At 33.2% G+C, this 17,417-nt stretch overlaps 2 protein-coding genes across 5 annotated transcripts; one reads left to right on the top strand and one right to left on the bottom strand.

Moving 5' to 3' along the window:
• Positions 1 to 270: 270 nt before the first annotated feature.
• On the top strand, positions 271 to 7,722 carry LOC108456864 (kinesin-like protein KIN-13A). 4 transcript variants are annotated; one of them, XM_017755585.2, is made up of 15 exons: positions 271 to 622; positions 704 to 793; positions 888 to 1,163; positions 1,838 to 2,059; positions 2,292 to 2,486; positions 2,781 to 2,882; positions 3,006 to 3,083; positions 3,205 to 3,286; positions 3,962 to 4,124; positions 4,343 to 4,672; positions 4,829 to 5,047; positions 5,158 to 6,025; positions 6,114 to 6,179; positions 6,574 to 6,804; positions 7,181 to 7,722. In XM_017755585.2, exons 3-14 carry the CDS (start codon positions 942 to 944, stop codon positions 6,754 to 6,756), a joined length of 2,730 nt encoding a protein of 909 aa, XP_017611074.1. In that variant the 5' UTR covers positions 271 to 622; positions 704 to 793; positions 888 to 941; the 3' UTR covers positions 6,757 to 6,804; positions 7,181 to 7,722. The 4 variants fall into 4 exon arrangements, 2 of the variants coding, with proteins under 2 accessions (XP_017611074.1, XP_017611072.1); XR_001867033.2 differs by having other exon boundaries at positions 279 to 622; positions 6,574 to 6,832; XR_001867032.2 differs by having other exon boundaries at positions 279 to 622; positions 6,574 to 6,832; positions 7,172 to 7,722.
• A 698-nt stretch (positions 7,723 to 8,420) lies between these two features.
• On the bottom strand, positions 8,421 to 17,130 carry LOC108454218 (probable histone-arginine methyltransferase 1.3). Its single transcript, XM_017752601.2, has 15 exons — positions 16,669 to 17,130; positions 16,247 to 16,309; positions 14,881 to 14,977; positions 14,647 to 14,790; positions 14,005 to 14,108; positions 13,130 to 13,228; positions 12,963 to 13,032; positions 12,210 to 12,306; positions 11,249 to 11,303; positions 10,659 to 10,742; positions 10,381 to 10,458; positions 9,904 to 10,007; positions 9,650 to 9,822; positions 9,424 to 9,575; positions 8,421 to 8,741 (listed from the first exon to the last, which is right to left on the bottom strand). The coding sequence occupies exons 1-15, from the start codon at positions 16,870 to 16,872 to the stop codon at positions 8,655 to 8,657; spliced, it is 1,611 nt and encodes a 536-aa protein (XP_017608090.1). The 5' UTR covers positions 16,873 to 17,130; the 3' UTR covers positions 8,421 to 8,654.
• Positions 17,131 to 17,417: the final 287 nt, after the last annotated feature.

Genomic DNA, 17,417 nt, shown 5'->3' with positions numbered 1-17,417 from the left:
TTATTAGTATTAATTATTTTGAGAATATTATTAATAGAATTAATAAAATATATAATTTTAGTTTATTATTAAAAAGTAAATGTAAAAATATAAAGGAAATATATTAGAATGTGACATGACATAAAATATATTAATATACTTATATTGTAAAAATTATAGATATCAAATTGAAATAGAAATTAAATATTGTACGTGAATAAAATTACGATTAAGGGCATTTTTGTCACCAAAACCCAAAATAAAAAGAATCAGAGGGAAATAAGGGCATTTAAGTCATTCGAACAACTTAAACATTGCCTTCCAATAATTTTGAAAACAAAGAAAGGCAACTTACCCAAAATAACCAAATCCAAATTAGCAAACTATAATTATATTTCAAAGAGAAAAAGAAAAAAAAATCCTAACTCTCTGTCTCTCTCTGCTTTTATTTTCTCCTCGATTTTTATTTTCAAAGTATTTTGAAAAGGAAAAAAAAATTGAATAGAAATTAAATCGGAGCGGCCATTCTATCAAATTTTAATCACTGTTTCTGATTTTAAATAATTTTGTTTCTGTTTCAGATCTGATCGCAGATCTTGAATCTCCGACGTATCTCTTCATTTTTTTTTCGTATTTTTCTCTGGTAAATTTTTTTAATTTTTCCCTCTCTTTCTTTGTTCTTTTAATAATTTAAATGCTTGAATTTTGAGTGATTTTTTTGTAGGATTAAGAGAATTGTACGGACTATTGGAAGTCGAATTTCCGAAGAAATTCATTTTCATGTTCTTCTTCGAATTCGGATTTTCTCCGCCCTGTGAGTAAAAATCTGTTATTTTTTTATTTGTTTTATCGTTATCGTTATTATATATGAAGTTTGATTTTGGATTTTGGATTTTTTGTTATGGCAGGTTGGTAAATATAGATCTTAAAAGTTGGCTCCTCAAAGGCGATCGCAGCGCCACATGGGTGGCCAGATGCAGCAAAGCAATGCTGCAGCGGCGGCGCTTTACGATCACGCCGGCGGAGGTGGCGGTGGGTCCTTGCACAATGCGGGTCCTGCCGGCGGCGATGCTGGTGATGCCGTTATGGCGCGGTGGTTGCAGTCTGCTGGATTGCAACATCTGGCCTCTCCGTTGGCATCTAGCGGCATCGACCAACGCCTCCTTCCCAATCTCCTCATGCAGGTGAACCATTGCTCTCTTTGTAATTTCCACGCGTATTTATAATTTCTGTTGTTTTAATTATTATCTGTCTGTTGCTCGATTCCAATGCGGCAATTTGAATTCGGTTAATGTATATATTTAATTGCTTTTAATTTATTTTAAATTGTCATTTTATGAACTTATTTGGTGAACATAATTGAATTTGGTTAATGTATATATTTAATGGCTTTTAATTTATTTTAAATTGTTATTTTTTAAACTTATTCGGTGAACATAATTGAATTTGATTAATGTATACTTTTAATTTATTTAAAATTGTCATTTTTATGAACTTATTTGGTGAACACTCTCATGACTATTGGCATTTGAATGATGGGAAATGTTTTTGAAGATGTACATAATTCTTCACCTAATAATGTTTCTTTTTTACGATATATATTCATTTTTTCTTTTGCATGAAGTTATGAAAAATTCATTTCTAGTGTTGACAATTAGGGTGGTTAACCTTTTAATTCATTATTACGTGATAATTTGATGCTTGTTTCCTTGTTTTCCCATAAGTTTATTAATTTTCACTTCCTTTCGATTGAACTATCTGTGTTTTAAATACTTCCTATTGTGGTACCTTTATATGTTTAAATGATTTACATTTTATATGTATTCGAAGATAATGAGAAATTACTACATTATTGAAGGGTTACGGAGCTCAATCTGCAGAAGAGAAGCAGAGGCTTTTTAAATTAATGAGGAACCTCAATTTTAGTGGAGAACCTGGGTCAGAGCCGTATACACCAACTGCCCAAAGTTTGGGAGGGCCGGGTACATCTGATGGTTTTTATTCTCCAGAGTTTAGGGGTGATTTTGGAGCTGGGCTTCTTGATCTCCATGCTATGGATGATACAGAGCTTCTTTCCGAGGTTTGGTTTTAGGGATGCGCATATTGTTTTTCATGAGATTCCGTAGTTCTACTATTTTCCTTTCAGTTTTTGTGGTGATATGGTTAGATATTTCTGGATGTTGTTTCCTCTTGATATTTTTTAAAATTCAGTCAAAATTTTACTTCAATTTAAGTTTTGTTGAGCATCTTTCTTTTTCCCCTTTTAACTTTTATTCCCTTCAGAAATAAATTTCTATTTGATTTGTTTGCAGCATGTTATCTCAGAACCTTTTGAGCCATCACCATTCATGCCTAGTTTGAATAAAGAATTTGAAGATGAACTTAATGTAACAACTAATCGGCAGCAAAAGGAGATAAGTGATGCAGATTCCTCAGCTTCATTAATTTCTGCCAATGAAAAAGAGATGAGTGCAAGGGAAAATAATGTTGCTAAGATTAAAGTTGTGGTATGTTGATTTGTAGCTATGGTGCTTCATTTCCCTCTCCTTTGCCTCTCAACCTTTTATGGAGATAGGGACATCCTTATTTCGTTGCTAAGATTAAAGTTAATGTTCTCCAATATAGTATCTTTTTATTCCCCTTTTCTTGCATTATTTATCTAGGCTGGGAAAAGTTGATATGTCTAAGCACTGCATGTTCAGTGCACAACATTATGTGCCTTGCTTTTTAGTTTTCCTGTAACTATTTCTTCAAGAATAAAAAATCCTGTTATTAAATTTCTGTCTTGTATGTGCTATAAGGTCCGCAAAAGACCATTAAACAAGAAGGAGATTTCTCGGAAGGAGGATGATATAGTAACTGTCAGTGAGAATGCTTTAACTGTCCATGAACCAAAGCTAAAGGTTTGTGTCTTATTTATAGTAGTTAATGCTACGTGACTATGTGTTATTCAGATGAACATTTTAGAACAATTGGTGCTTGATTGATTTGCCATTTCTTATATATGCTTTGATTGTTGTGTAAAGGTGGACTTGACAGCGTATGTAGAAAAACATGAGTTCTGTTTTGATGCTGTTCTGGATGAGCATGTTACAAATGACGAGGTAATACATGGTTGAAATATTTTCCATCTATATTTTTTAGTATTTCATGACCAAAGTTTATCCTTTGTTTATTGATTTTGTGTAGCAACTGATTGATTTCTTCTTTTGTTTGCTTCTACAGGTTTATCGGGAAACTGTTGAGCCGATTATTCCCATCATCTTTCAGCGAACAAAAGCCACTTGTTTTGCATATGGTCAAACAGGTGAATAGAGTTCCTGAACTTTCTTCCTGAATGGCGGGCACCTTTGCTATATTTTTTATGTTTTATTTTCATAAACTTGAAGTTATATTCGTGTGAAGGAGAACTTTTTAGTATCCAAGCTTGCATGCATCTTGGATGCCATCTATATTTCATTTGCTTCCAAAATATATTTTACGTGAAGATTAATCCTCATTCCTTCAAGGAGAATTATATCTGGATGTCAAAGTATAAATGTCTTTAGCTACATTTGTTATTTTCTATTCCATTTTTTAATGTCTTCCCTCATGCTAGTAATTATCGCTTTGGTTTATATATAATTATTGTTCACCCTGAAATCATTTTACAATATTCAAAGAGCCAGGAAGAAATTAGATTCTAGTTTAGAACCATTTTTTTTTTTTTTTGGTTAAGTGATGCACATGGTATTTTGTGGTATTTTAAATATAATGGAGGAAACCATTTGGGAGGTTTAGAGACTGCAAATGTTTGAATATGTTGATGCTTTTGTGCTATGTTAATAGGTAGTTCCCGAAAACAGGAATACTCTGTTGTGAAATAAAGAAATCACATAAAACAACAATGCATGATAGTCATTTTCTTATTTTCCTTAAGTTCTTGTTGGACATCTTGTTGCTAATTTCTGCACCATGTCATGGAATATACTTTTGATTTCAGGTAGTGGTAAGACGTTCACAATGCAACCGTTGCCTCTCAGAGCAGCAAAAGATCTTGTTAGATATTTGCATCAGCCAGTTTATCGGAATCAGAGATTTAAATTGTGGCTTAGCTATTTTGAGATATATGGTGGAAAACTCTTCGATCTTCTGAGTGATAGAAAGTATTTCCTTTTATTCCCTTTCTTATTTTTGTGTTGGTTTAAAAAAAAAAAAAATTCTTTTTTCCCTTAGACCACCTGATTGATTTATGATGAAGTTTCTGCTGGTACTACGTCAAACGCACATTCTCTTTCAACATGCTTGATGATGTAACTGTGGATGCATATATGTATTAATGATAACAATTAGATTGCTCAATATTCTAAATGTTCTTCTAAAGGAAACTTTGTATGAGAGAAGATGGGAGACAACAAGTCTGCATTGTTGGATTGCAAGAATTTGAGGTGTCAGACGTGCAAATTGTGAAGGAATACATTGAGAGAGGAAATGCCGCTAGAAGCACAGGATCTACTGGTGCAAATGAGGAATCTTCAAGGTCACATGCAATTTTACAGCTTGTCATCAAGAAGCACCCAGAGATAAAGGAGTCCAAGCGGAGAAATGATGGGGATGAGTCAAAACCTGGGAAGGTTGTAGGAAAGATTTCTTTTATTGATCTTGCTGGCAGCGAAAGAGGTGCTGATACCACTGACAATGACCGGCAAACTAGGTAAGTTTAAATCTGTCCGTGGGAAAAAAGAAGGTTTCGGAAACCACTTCCAAAGGTCTAATATGTGGATTAGCTTTATCCATCAGCTTGTTAACTAGCTTAACACCTGGTTTGTTTTTAGCTTGGTTCTGATATAATGGTTTTAATTCTTGCTAGGATTGAAGGTGCTGAAATAAATAAAAGCCTTTTGGCTCTTAAGGAGTGCATTCGTGCGCTAGACAATGACCAGATCCATATACCTTTCCGTGGGAGCAAACTCACTGAAGTACTTCGTGACTCCTTTGTTGGCAATTCAAGGACAGTTATGATCTCCTGTATTTCTCCAAATGCAGGATCATGTGAACATACTCTCAATACTCTGAGATATGCTGATAGGTATGCTTGTTTCTATAATGAGTCTCTACAAAATGGACTTCCTTTGTTGCAGTAGATAGTATTGTCGTAGTTATGGACTAAATAAGGGTTATTATTCTCCAAACCAACAGGGTTAAGAGTCTTTCCAAAAGTGGTAATCCAAAAAAAGAGCAGGCTGTAAATTCTTTTCAACCAAGTAATAAGGATGCTTCTTCAGCATCGTCTCTGTTACCTACTGCTGTTGTAGAAGATATTTATGAGCGACAACTGGAAGTAAAAGTTGTTGATACTGGTCGAAGGGTAGCAGAGAAAGATGTTTATACTACAGACTTTGACAAACAGCCCTCTACTTTTTCGTCAGGTTACCCTTTCAATGGGAGGGAGGAAAGTGGAAAGGCTTCTGGCCCAACGGATAGGGAGAGATTTGAAGTGAATAGTAATTATGGTGGTTCTTCGAGCCAAAGAGTTTATTCATCAAATTCTCAAAATTCAGCTGATACAGAAGAGAAAGTGCCAAAGGTGTCACCACCTCGTAGAAAAGCAACTAGAGAAGAAAAACTGGAAAAGACAAGGAATTGGGCAAAGAAAGACGGAGGAGGATCTGATTCGTATGCTTCAAACTCGAGGCAGGTGAATGCTGTTAATAATAACGAAACTAATACCATTGGACATAGACAATATGATCCAGAAGAAAAACAGGAAAAGACGAGGAATTGGGCCAAAAAAGATGGAGGATCCGATTTTTCTGCTTCAAACTTGAGGCAGGTGAATGCTGTTAATAATAATGAAACTAATACCGTCGGAAATAGACAATATGATCCAGAAGAAAAACCGGAAAAGACGAGGAATTGGGCCAAGAAAGACGGAGGAGGATCTGATTTGTCTGCTTCAAACTCGAGGCCAGTGAATGCTGTTAATAATAACGAAACTAATACCATTGGATATAGACAATATGATCCAGAGCCTCCCACTGATGCGAATATCAATGCAATACTTGAGGTAGGCGATCTGTACTGTTCATTTTGTTGTTTTATATTTACGGTCTCGGGATTTTCTTCATTCTGTGTATGCTTTTGGTTTGTTGCAGGAGGAAGAGGCTCTAATTGCTGCTCACAGAAAAGAAATTGAGGACACAATGGAGATTGTTCGTGAAGTAAGTAAATTTGCATTTGATCCATGGTGAATATTTTTCATTTTTGAGTACTTGTGTTGTGAGGCATTTACATTCCTTATACGGAAGCCACATCAATAAGCTGAACAGATTATCCTTCTCCCTTTTCCAAATATTCATATCTATGCTGCTTTGTCTCTTCATTTTTCTTAAAAAGTATTCATGTCTAACACTTGTGTCCAAAACATTCTCGGACAAGAGTATTGGGTATGACACTTCAAAGTCCCTCCAAATACATGAAAAAACTAAAAAAAGAAATCTGAACATGCCCTCTTATGACATATACTTGCATCCAACACTTGCACTTGAGTTTGAGAAACATAGATTCATCCAACAATTGAACCAGTGTTCATCTTATTTTGCCCCTTTATGATAGGAAATGAAGCTTCTGGCTGAGGTGGAACAACCAGGCAGCCACATTGACAATTATGTGACCCAGCTGAGCTTCGTTCTTTCACGCAAGGCTGCTAGTCTGGTGAGTCTTCAAGCTCGCCTTGCCCGGTTCCAGCATCGACTGAAAGAGCAGGAGATACTGAGTCGGAAAAGAGTTCCTCGTTGATGCCAGCTCTTTGTTCTCTGCTTTCATTGCTGCATCAGACTCTGTCCAGTAATTTCCTCTCCTATAGATTATTATGGTACTATTTGTCCTACTGGACATGTATGTTAATTATTTGATTAAACTACCTGACGGTTCTAAGCGTAGGAACAAATTAGTCCCTCTACTATAAAGTGGGCAATTTAGTCCTTGTACATTTAGTTTTGAAGCAAATAAGTAAAACTGTAAACAACAGTAAGGTTGAATGTTAAAAAGATACTAATCTGTTTTTTAAAGTGACGCAAAAAGAAAGTAAATGTATAGGGACTAAATTGCGCACTTTTATTTGCTCTTCAGCCTATAGCATAGGGACCTGTCAGATAGTTTAACCTTGAACATTTTTACAAGCTGATGAATTCTCTTAAAAGAATCTACTCAGTTCTTGCAGTCGATGCACGGAGCTGCATTAGGGTCTTGAGAGGAAATTCAGCAGTGTGCAAAGATCCCGGTCCTATTTCCCCCAGCATCAAATGTTGCAGATCGCGTTTCCTTCAAACGCAATGGCAAAGATAATTCAGGTGCAGATACTTGTGTGATGCTTGATTTATGAAAATGTGTATTGTTTTAGATGAATCTGATAATGTTCTGGTTGAAGATTGAATGGTTTTGGTGGCCTTCTGTTGTTTAAAGGGCGACAAGAAAATGCTTTCTTTGAAATCATTTCTAGGAAATGAGAGAGAAAAAAAAAAAGAAGGGAAAATAAGGTTTTTGTTTTTCCCCTTTGTTTATTCTGTAGTTTTGAAACTATATATATTCTGTTTTCTCACCTCAAAAAGCACCTTGTGAATGTTATATAGACCCAGTAGTATGTAGTAGTGTCCTTTTCAAGTATTTTGTTATGTCATAATCGTATTTTAAGGTATTTTATATTTGTATTATATTTTATACATTAATAATTTGTATTTATATATATGTGAAAACATTCGTGCATTTGGGTTATGTGTGTTATTTTACAGTCACTTTTAGTTTTTTCTTTAATTAATATTTTTCAAGTATTTTTTGTTTTCTCACCTAAAAAGCTCCTTCTGCACCTAATATAGGTCCGGCAATTCATTCCAATGTGTAATGATGGTGTTTTTGGTATTTTAATAATTTGAATTATATAAATCTTGTATGTGTCATGCCCATGTCCTTTTCCGGTCGTGTTTAATATTTGTCAAATTTACGATATAAATTGACTTGGTGTAAATACACATAAAATTTTGTTTTAGGTTCAAAATATATATGAAAATTTGAAGTTCAATCGTAAACATTTAAAGAAATAAATATATCATTTTACTTTTATATTAGATAAATATAATTATATATGCATATAATATATAAATATAAAATATCATTATATTAATAATTATGTTCATAATTGTGAAAATTAAATTAAATCAAAATTTCACATACAAAATTACACAAATTCAAAATTCTTATATAAGATTACACATTAAATTAAAATTTTGTATAATTTTAAAATTTATTAAAATTAATCGTGTATTTATATCCTATATTAGTATAATAATATTCTGATTCTTCATTTTTGCTTAAGCAGCACCTGTGTCTGAAATTCAGTTTTGACGTATAAATATTAGATTATGATCTTCAAGGATCTCCTAAATGCATGTACAAATTTGATCATATTTGTATCGAGAAATGAGCATGCCTGAAATCGAGTAGAGCATATCGGTTTTAATTTACAATGACCAGAAACAAATGGTAGAAACGATCCAAAGAAGAGTTGATATAATATAAGCGAAACCATAGCAATTACCAGTGTTAAAAAAAAAAAAAAAAAACCAAAATTTATGTTACAGATGAAATGCCTGTAAGAATCCTCTAGAAAATCTAAAATCTAATTTCATCACTTATTGGTGCTACTGAGCTCCTAAAGGTTCCGATGGTTGCTGCAGCAACTCAAGTTCCTCTAAATCCAGATCCTCGGTGTGGATTGGCGGTATATCCTGTTTTAAAATCAGAGGACAAGAAAACAAGGATTGTTATCGTTTATGGATATCAATGTTAGATGGAATCTAATGCTAAATTCTTGGTTCGAACCAGGCTAGGTTTAGGTCCAGGCTGGACCTATGTATTGACCAAGCCTGACTTGCCCGAAATATGGAACTCAAATATTCTACCAACTCAAATGATTAACCCAACTCTATTTAAACTCACCTATATATTCTTTTTCTTTTAAATATGTTAATTTTATTTAGTATTTAGTATTTTGTCTTATTAAATCTTAAACATATATAACTCAAAATATTTTTTAATATTTATATTATAATATTATATATTTTTTTTTATATGATATTAAGTTAAAATATATATATAAAGAAAAGAAAAATAAAATTATATAATTAAAAGAGGCCAGATCAAACTTGAACCTTAAATGTTAGAATCCAAGCTTGCCCTATTTTCTAAATGAGTTTTTTTTTTTTTTTTTTGCTAATACTCATTTTTTAAGCCTAATATTTGTCCAACCCTCTAAATTATTGAACGGACCTTCAATTTTGGACTAGTATGAGGATATGATCCTCTAAATAGACTCATGTTATACACATCTGTATGCGACAGTCCTAACTGACTCCGAATAACTTATATCAAATGAATCCAATATGAGCTGACACAATATTAAGCTGGTACCTCAGCCTGTAGTAACTGATGTGGTTGCTGGTCTTGTGCCATTGTGTAGGGTTGCGGCTGTGACATACGGTAATATGGCTCCTTGAGATCGAGTTTGCAAGATGATGTCTGAATAATTCCTCCTTGTTCTGCCCCGGGACCCCACATTTTAGCTATAACAGTCGATCTACCTCGTTAGAAAAAATGAAACAGCAAACCAGAAACACAAAAAGGAGATAGGGACTACCTGACAATGTTAGGTATATGGTATAACTTTGAGCATTATGGGCAATCATATGAAGTTGGCCTGTTATTTCTTGCCCGGCCATAACGTAAATCGGCTGTGAGAGGACACATCGTATCTGGTACCAGTGTGTTGTAGGTGCACCGGGGGCGGTCGTAAGCCATCTTTGCACGGTACTGTCAATAAAGCAGCTTGATTGCATTTAGATAGGATGAAACACCGGTTCTGATGAATAAAGCAAAATTTTAAAGCATTACCTTCCATTGAACAGAACATCGAACCAACAGGCCAACCCATGGACTCTAGTCCCGACAGATGCTGTGAATTTCAACGGAATATCTATTTCATACAAGTCCTCTTCCTACACAAAAGGGAACAAGTTTACTAAATATTTTGCTTTTGCTAATAACCATTCCAAATCTATGCTTTTCTTTAAGTACCCATGCCTAGTGCATATTTGGGAATGAGCATGGGGATATGAAATTCCATGCACCCTCCAAATACAAGATAAAACTTTAAAAGAATTGAATGCACCCGTGTTGGATATGTAAACCGTATCCTACCCTAACACCCAAGTTTGAGTAAGATAAATTACAAGTAGTCAACTATGTTTTGACTTTCATTTTTCTAGAAGTACTTGCGTCCTACGAACATATGTGCTTTGGTTCCATGAAAATTACCATAAGAGACTACATTAGTTAATAAGAGGAGTGTATAAAGGCTCTCGTTTATACCTTTATTTCATTGAAGTTGAGAACATGGCACATGGGAGGACACACCAATAATCTCGGATCGAAAGCGTCCACCACAGGCTGAATGAAAGGAAAACACATTCAGTTAAAAATTAGTTGAAACAGAATGAAATATCAACGGAGTAACCATAAACACACAAAGATTGGCGACTGCCCTAGAAATTTATGGGCAAGCATTCTAAACTTGCATTTTAGTAAGGATTCTGTAGAAGTGCTGGAATTTAACTTGACAGATTCATGTGAAAATGTATGAAACAAACCTGAGAAAAATATCCCTGGAATGCAGACCCATATAACGGTGTCAGATCCACACCATAATAATTTTGCTGCTGCCAGAAAAGAGCCTGCAAATTCTTCCAGGTTAGGGAGAGGAACAGAAAAGGTCGATAAAATGAAAAGTTAAATGAAACTGTAGTAAAGTAACAGCAAATCAAGGAATGCAGAATGGGATGCTATCTGAGCCTTATCTTACTCAAACTCAGGCTAAAGTGTTGAATATGGATATGTGTTCACTACAAGGATGTTCAATTTTATAAAAGCTTTTTTCATGTATTTAGAGGGTCTTCGGAGGATCATATCTCCATACCATATCCAAACATATGTTGGATATGATTACTTCAAGAAAAATGAAGGAAAAAGATCGCTCCGAAAATTTCTGACAAGAATTATAAAACAATTTATACAGCGAACAAGTTTCTATGTAATTTTCTTAACTGGACTGGATAAGGAAACGAATTCACAGCAACAAGTCATGAGATTTTGAGATCGACTTTCCTCGTTTATGTATAAGTTTACACAGAAGGATAAAATCACTTTATATTACTTTAGAAAAACAATGTTGAATACATACCTTATTTGCAATTTCAACAAATAAATATTCATCACTGAAAGGAGCCATATGTATCCTACAATATTAAGATAGCATGAGATTATCTCAAAGAAAAAGACCTTACGCATTTTACAGCTTGATGAAAACATTGATCAATGGAGACTATGAGACTATGTTACTCGGATTCAAATGCAAGTATCGGATACGGACAGGTTTGACACTAGAGGTGTCCACAGGCCATGCCAAGCCATGACTCAAATCTATTATCCCAAACCCATTCAAGCTGGACCCAGTTCAGCCCGCCCATTTTTACTATTCAAATAATAATAAGTTTTTAAAAAATTATATTAATATATTTTATAATTAAGTTTAAATAAAAAATATTAATTTTATCATCAAAGTTTTAAGCTTGGCCAGACCAGTCCAAATTAAAATCACCTTGTCTAAGTCCAACCCAAGTCAGGTAGCCCAATCTTTGAACAGGTCTGTCCAACATGGATACATTCAATTTTTTCAGTTTTTCTATATAGTAGGACAGTCCTTGAAATGTCATATACTCACACCTATGTCCTAATATGTGTAGAACACAAGTGTCAAATGTCAATACTTTAAGTAAAATAAAGAGTCCCAACAATCATTTAACCAGTTTAGTTTCAGAAAGACTGACAAACCAAGAAATGAAATGCATGTCTTCACTGACAGTGGAAATCCTACAAGTAATGGACTCTATGTTTTTTGGATTCAAGTATGAATGTCGGAAATAGGAGTGTGCCCGACACAGGTATATCCAATTTTTTCTTAGTTTTTCCTTATATTTGAAAAGTCCTTGAAAGGTCATATCTCTATATCCGTGTCAGAAGATATGTCAGACAAAGGTGTCAAATACAAGTACTTCAAGAAAATTTGGGATAACATTACCAGCAAATTGAAAATCATTATCAACTACATGAGAAATAAACGTATTGAATGGAGTAGCTTTTACCTTCCAGTCGAAGGAAACATTTTCCCATTAGGTACAAGAAACCGATCTCTTGCAATTATATAGGATTCCAACATTCTCTCATTAACTAATAAGGTGCCTGCAAGTGACAAAATCAACTAAAGAATCAATGAAAAACAATGTTGAAAAAAGCAGACTGAAGGTAAAACCGATGAGACCTCAGTTATCAGTTTAACTGGTTGAACAGAATGGTTTATTAAGAAGAAATATATTAAATAACTAATTCTATTATTAAATAAGTATTAAATATAACAAATATTAAATAAAAATATGTAATTTGATTAAATGGTCCAAATTTTCATAAAGTTAAAAGGCATTAAAGGTTAAAATCTAATAACATATAATAATTTTTATTAAAAATTTTCTTAAAAAAATTAAGAACCGGTTTCTACCTTTTTCTTACTGGTTCAACTGGTTAGAAAACCAAGCAATTAAATTATAATATTATATATACCAGACTGATTGGACCAACGATTTCCGGTTCAACCAGCTCAACAGGCTAGTCCGGTCTAGGTTTCTCAACACTGATCAAAAGTAAGCAGAAAAATTTAAACATCCACAAAATAGTTCATTTTCAAATGATTTTCACTCATCATTTTCTTATCAGAAAATCTTCATTTCCATGAGAATAGAGCATCAAAGCAAGGATTATAAAAAGTTATCAAAAGTTCAGCATAGTGAGATTTTTTATCATCACATTTAACAAAAACAGCAGAGCCTCACACACCAACATACCCATTGGTTCAGAGATGAGAATATCCGCTTTCTCCGGCAACTCAGCTTCCTCAACTTTGCCTTTAATTACCTACATTTTGCATGTCATTTGTAACCGAATACATGAGAAACCGGATCAATCTAGATATAAGAGGAAATGCGAACAAAGTGACAAGACAAGCACATACAGTAATTCGTTGACCTAATGTCGGGTTCCCAGTGATAAGTTTACGAGCATAATCTGCCATTTCAGAAGCTTCAACAGCATAAACATGCTTTGCACCAGCCTAACAGGGAGTAGAAAACAAATTGAGTATTTACAACCAATGGAAAAACCAATAGCATATGCACATGGTCAAAATCTATATTGTTCTGACTCTTCGTTTATGCTGAAATACAGTATCAAATGCTCGTGTCTGACATTATTATGCATGGGCAAAGCATAATGGGAGCCAAAGCCCCCAACCCCAAATTTTGAATTATTTTTTAAATACTAAATAATATTGATTGGCCCCCTCAAAGTTAACGTTATATGCTTATTTATAACTTAAATTTATGCATTATGCACTAAAAAAGTTAAAGCACATTATTGTTTATCTTTTCATTTCACCATTTATCATTATATATTTACAAACTCTTCAAATTAATTGGTTTATTATTAAATATCAAGTCCTATCATTTGAACTTAAACTAATTGCATGACAAGAGGCTTTTGCTTCTTCTTGGATTTAGTATTTGTTAAATTATTATTAAAAAATACGCAACAAACTTAAAAAATATGAATTCCTTGCAAATATTTGGTTGTCAACATCAAAAGAAAGATTGTTTTTTTATACTTTCATTCAAGAATTGACAAAACTTATGATTTTATAAGTTCTTAATTTTCCTCCCTCCAAAAATAAATAAATGTCAAGGTCTATCATTGTGGTTATAACCTCCAAGTATCCTCCAAATACACAGAAAAACTTATAAAAGCCTAACCATACCCGTTTTGGACATGAGTCAGACACTAACACTGAGTACGTGTGACACACGACAAAACAAGCCAAAAGGTTAAAAATACCTGAGCAGCAAATAATGACAAAATACCACTGCCTGCACCAACGTCAACCACCACACGACCTGTAAAATCCACTCGGTTCTCAATTACAGCCGCATAATAGGTTCCTGGAGAAAAACCATTAATCAATCATCAGTCTTTAACTTCTTTTCTATGTTGATTATACACAATGGCATAATATATCACTGTAGTGGGCTTTGTTAGCATAGTCTACAAAATTTAAGACTGTACTATAGGCTTAGGAACGAAACAGTCTATCTATTAAAAAAAAAAGAGCAATTCAATCATTGTATATTTAATTTTGAAGAAAATAGATAAATTTGTAAACAGCAGCATGGTTTAATGTTAAATAATAGACCCGGAAAAAAAAGTAGGTTGGACTTTGTTGTGTTTTAAAAAATGTTGAATTTTAGTTTTTCTTTTGTATCACTTTAAAACACGACAAGCCAGCACCTTTTAATGGTTAAGGTTACCGCCATGTAAAGTTTTACCTATTTGCTTCAAAATTAAATGTATAGAGACTAAATTGCTTGTTTTTATAGAACTAATTTGCTCTTCAGCTTATAACATGAGGATCTACTAGATAATTTAACCAAAGAAAATTTGTAACAGAAAATCAAATGAAACACAGCTCTGTGATTTAACCTGTTCTCACATAATCTTGTAACATATTCTGTTGATGTAGCAATTGTCCATAATAATGGAAGTACATTTTAGCAGAAGATGGCTCAATTTTATTATCGAACTTGCTCTTAGAAACAGAAATGTCTCCATTAGGCAAATGTGTTCCTGGATGAGAATGGAAAAATAAAAATTATGAAAGGCTACATAACAGTCAATTTTTCTGCATCATCATAAGAAGGTGTTCGAAAATAGCACCTTTGCTTTCCATCTGCCATTGTTCGAATGCAGAATGGAAGTCCCTGCTCTCCTCCTCATTTCTAAACCGGATGGAGACTCCCCGAGAATATGATTTCTGATTAAAACGTAACTATTGTATATCATACTTATCAATAGCAACAATTTCACAAAACTTTTAACACAACACATTTGGCAAGGATATATACTCCTAAGTCCGTATTGCAATATACTAGATAGAAAGTGCTGATATATGTAACCATCAACCAGCATTTGAACTAGGAATGGCAAAAATCTTGAAAACCATCAAATTTTGATCTGTTCTGTCCCTTTAGGGATTTTCTTTTCCTTTTGAAATCAGGTTTCAGGGCAGGGCGGGTCAGTTTTTTAATTAAAATTTTCAAGGTCAAATCAGGATGGGTTTAGGTAAAAGACACTCTGCCCTACCCCGATATATTTACCAACATGATACTTTTTTTTATATTTTATAACCATTTTTATATTTTTCATTATAATTTCTTAATTTTATGAGAATTTGTAGCATAAATTTTAATCAATGAATTTTATAACTTTTTATTACAACTTTTTAATTTTATAAAAGTAATATAATATAGAACATTATGCAAATTTTCAAAACGAATTGGGAAAATCATTTTACAGTCGGGACAAAATCAAGGCAAAAGTTTTAAATAAAGTTCAGAACAGAACAGATAAATTTGGGAATATATAAGTTAAGGTCAGGTCAGGCCAAGCAAGCAAAAAAGCCCACCTGTTGCCATCCCTATTCTATAACCTGCTGTTAAAGTTATCCCCATTCAATGAGAAATCAGAATTTTAATTTACTTTTTTGAAAAGTTTTCTTTCCCGTGTATAGGGCAATTAAGTTGTATCACTAATGAAGATTTAATTGACCTTTTAGGTACTTAGCAATTAACATTACAAAACTGTTTTTAAATGAGAAACCTTTAGCAATTCAGAAGATTATGTTAGTATCATGTGTCATCTGGACTTAGATCAAAACAAATCTGGATATGACTCACATAATATATATCGAAGAGAACCAATATCGCATAGTTGGATGACAAAGTTTCCATGTCTGAACTTTGTCATTTCAGCCAAAGCCTTATTGACATTTAGTTATATATTTTAATATTTTAAATTTTGCATAATTTATCAAATTCATTTAATTTCAACTCTAAATCCATTTACTTGAAGGATTGAATCAGGATTGAATCATTGCACTTGTCATTCATTAGATAAAAATAATGTTCAAAACTTTTAATAAGCAAAGCCAGAGCATATTCTAGTTTTACAGACAATGTACCAAACCAGAATTCCATTGCTAATCATAGTAACATAATATATACATATTTAATGATTTTAGTACCTCTTTATTGGTATCAGCACTCTCTGAGACACAAAGTGATTGAAGAGGTCCCAACTTGAAGAGCTGAAAACAATAAACACACACACACATACAAATTTCAACTATTTTACAACATTGTAACTGTCAGTAACCAAAATTTTCCATTCAAAAGTAGTAAATTTCAACAATTCAATCTAATTTTCAACTTCGCCATTCTTCATCAAAAGAAAAACTATACCCAAAATAAAAATTGTAATAATAATAAAGAAAAAAAAAGAAAAACCTTGTGCAGCTCTTCAATGGTAAAGAAAAACATAGACGTTTATTAAACCAAAAACAATTGAAGTTCTTTGTTTCCCATTTTTATTAAGACCATAAAAACCCAATATTACATATTTCATTACCGTTTTCTCCAGAATCAAACAAGACCCTCTTTCACTTACCTGAGAGGTTCCAAGATCGACATTGAACCCGTCAATAAATTCCGAACCTTGATGAAACCGAAGCGCGGCAACTCCATCATCAGCACTGAATCGAGCAATCACCGGTGTCGAAGAAGAAGAAACCGATGAAGAGGAAGACAGTTCAGAAACAGCCGCCAATGTGAACTCCAAGTGTTTGTGTTTATGCCCAGTTGAATCCCCCATTATTATTATACAAAACTCCCCCTAAACAAAGTAGATAGAAAATTTTCTGAATCCAATCAATTTCCAAATTAGGGTTTTTATCAGAGAAAGGAAAAAATGAATTTAAAAGAAAATTAGAGCAGCCACTAAGTGAGAGATAGAATAAAAGACAGTAGCTTTAAGCTGATGTCTGGTAGATCTCTTAAGGTTCGAATTTGAATGAAAGTGATTATAATTTGGATCAATTTAATTAGGTTTTGAATTATTATTTTATTATTCAAATTTAGGGGAAACTCAGCATTAACTATTAAATTATGAGTAAATTTTCGTTTTGGTCATTTAATTATAAAAAGTTAAATTTGGTCAATTATTTAAAAGTTTTTATTTAAGTTATTAAACTATTTAAAAGTTTTATTTAAATTACAAGGATGTTAAAATTTGTTTTTTAAGTTTCACCAATAAGCTCCAAGCAATAACGATAATCGGTATGGTAGATCAATACCCATTAATGAATAGAATAACATCTATTAAATCTAATCTGATGGTTAGTGTCGTAGATCGGAAAA

This window comes from Gossypium arboreum, chromosome 9, assembly GCF_025698485.1.
Source record: "Gossypium arboreum isolate Shixiya-1 chromosome 9, ASM2569848v2, whole genome shotgun sequence".
Lineage (NCBI taxonomy): Eukaryota > Viridiplantae > Streptophyta > Magnoliopsida > Malvales > Malvaceae > Gossypium > Gossypium arboreum.
This window is presented reverse-complemented; position numbering and strand designations above follow the sequence as displayed.

Excerpts from the sequence above, each read along its gene's own strand:
- LOC108454218 (XM_017752601.2), bottom strand. The coding sequence starts at position 16,872 with ATGGGGGATTCAACTGGGCATAAACACAAACACTTGGAGTTCACATTG. Across the intron at positions 10,459-10,658 it reads TCCAGGGATATTTTTCTCAG|CCTGTGGTGGACGCTTTCGA; the intron begins GTTTGTTTCATA and ends CCTTTCATTCAG. Across the intron at positions 10,008-10,380 it reads TCAACTTCAATGAAATAAAG|GAAGAGGACTTGTATGAAAT; the intron begins GTATAAACGAGA and ends CCTTTTGTGTAG.
- LOC108456864 (XM_017755585.2), top strand. The coding sequence starts at position 942 with ATGGGTGGCCAGATGCAGCAAAGCAATGCTGCAGCGGCGGCGCTTTAC. Across the intron at positions 4,125-4,342 it reads GATCTTCTGAGTGATAGAAA|GAAACTTTGTATGAGAGAAG; the intron begins GTATTTCCTTTT and ends GTTCTTCTAAAG. Across the intron at positions 6,180-6,573 it reads CAATGGAGATTGTTCGTGAA|GAAATGAAGCTTCTGGCTGA; the intron begins GTAAGTAAATTT and ends CCTTTATGATAG.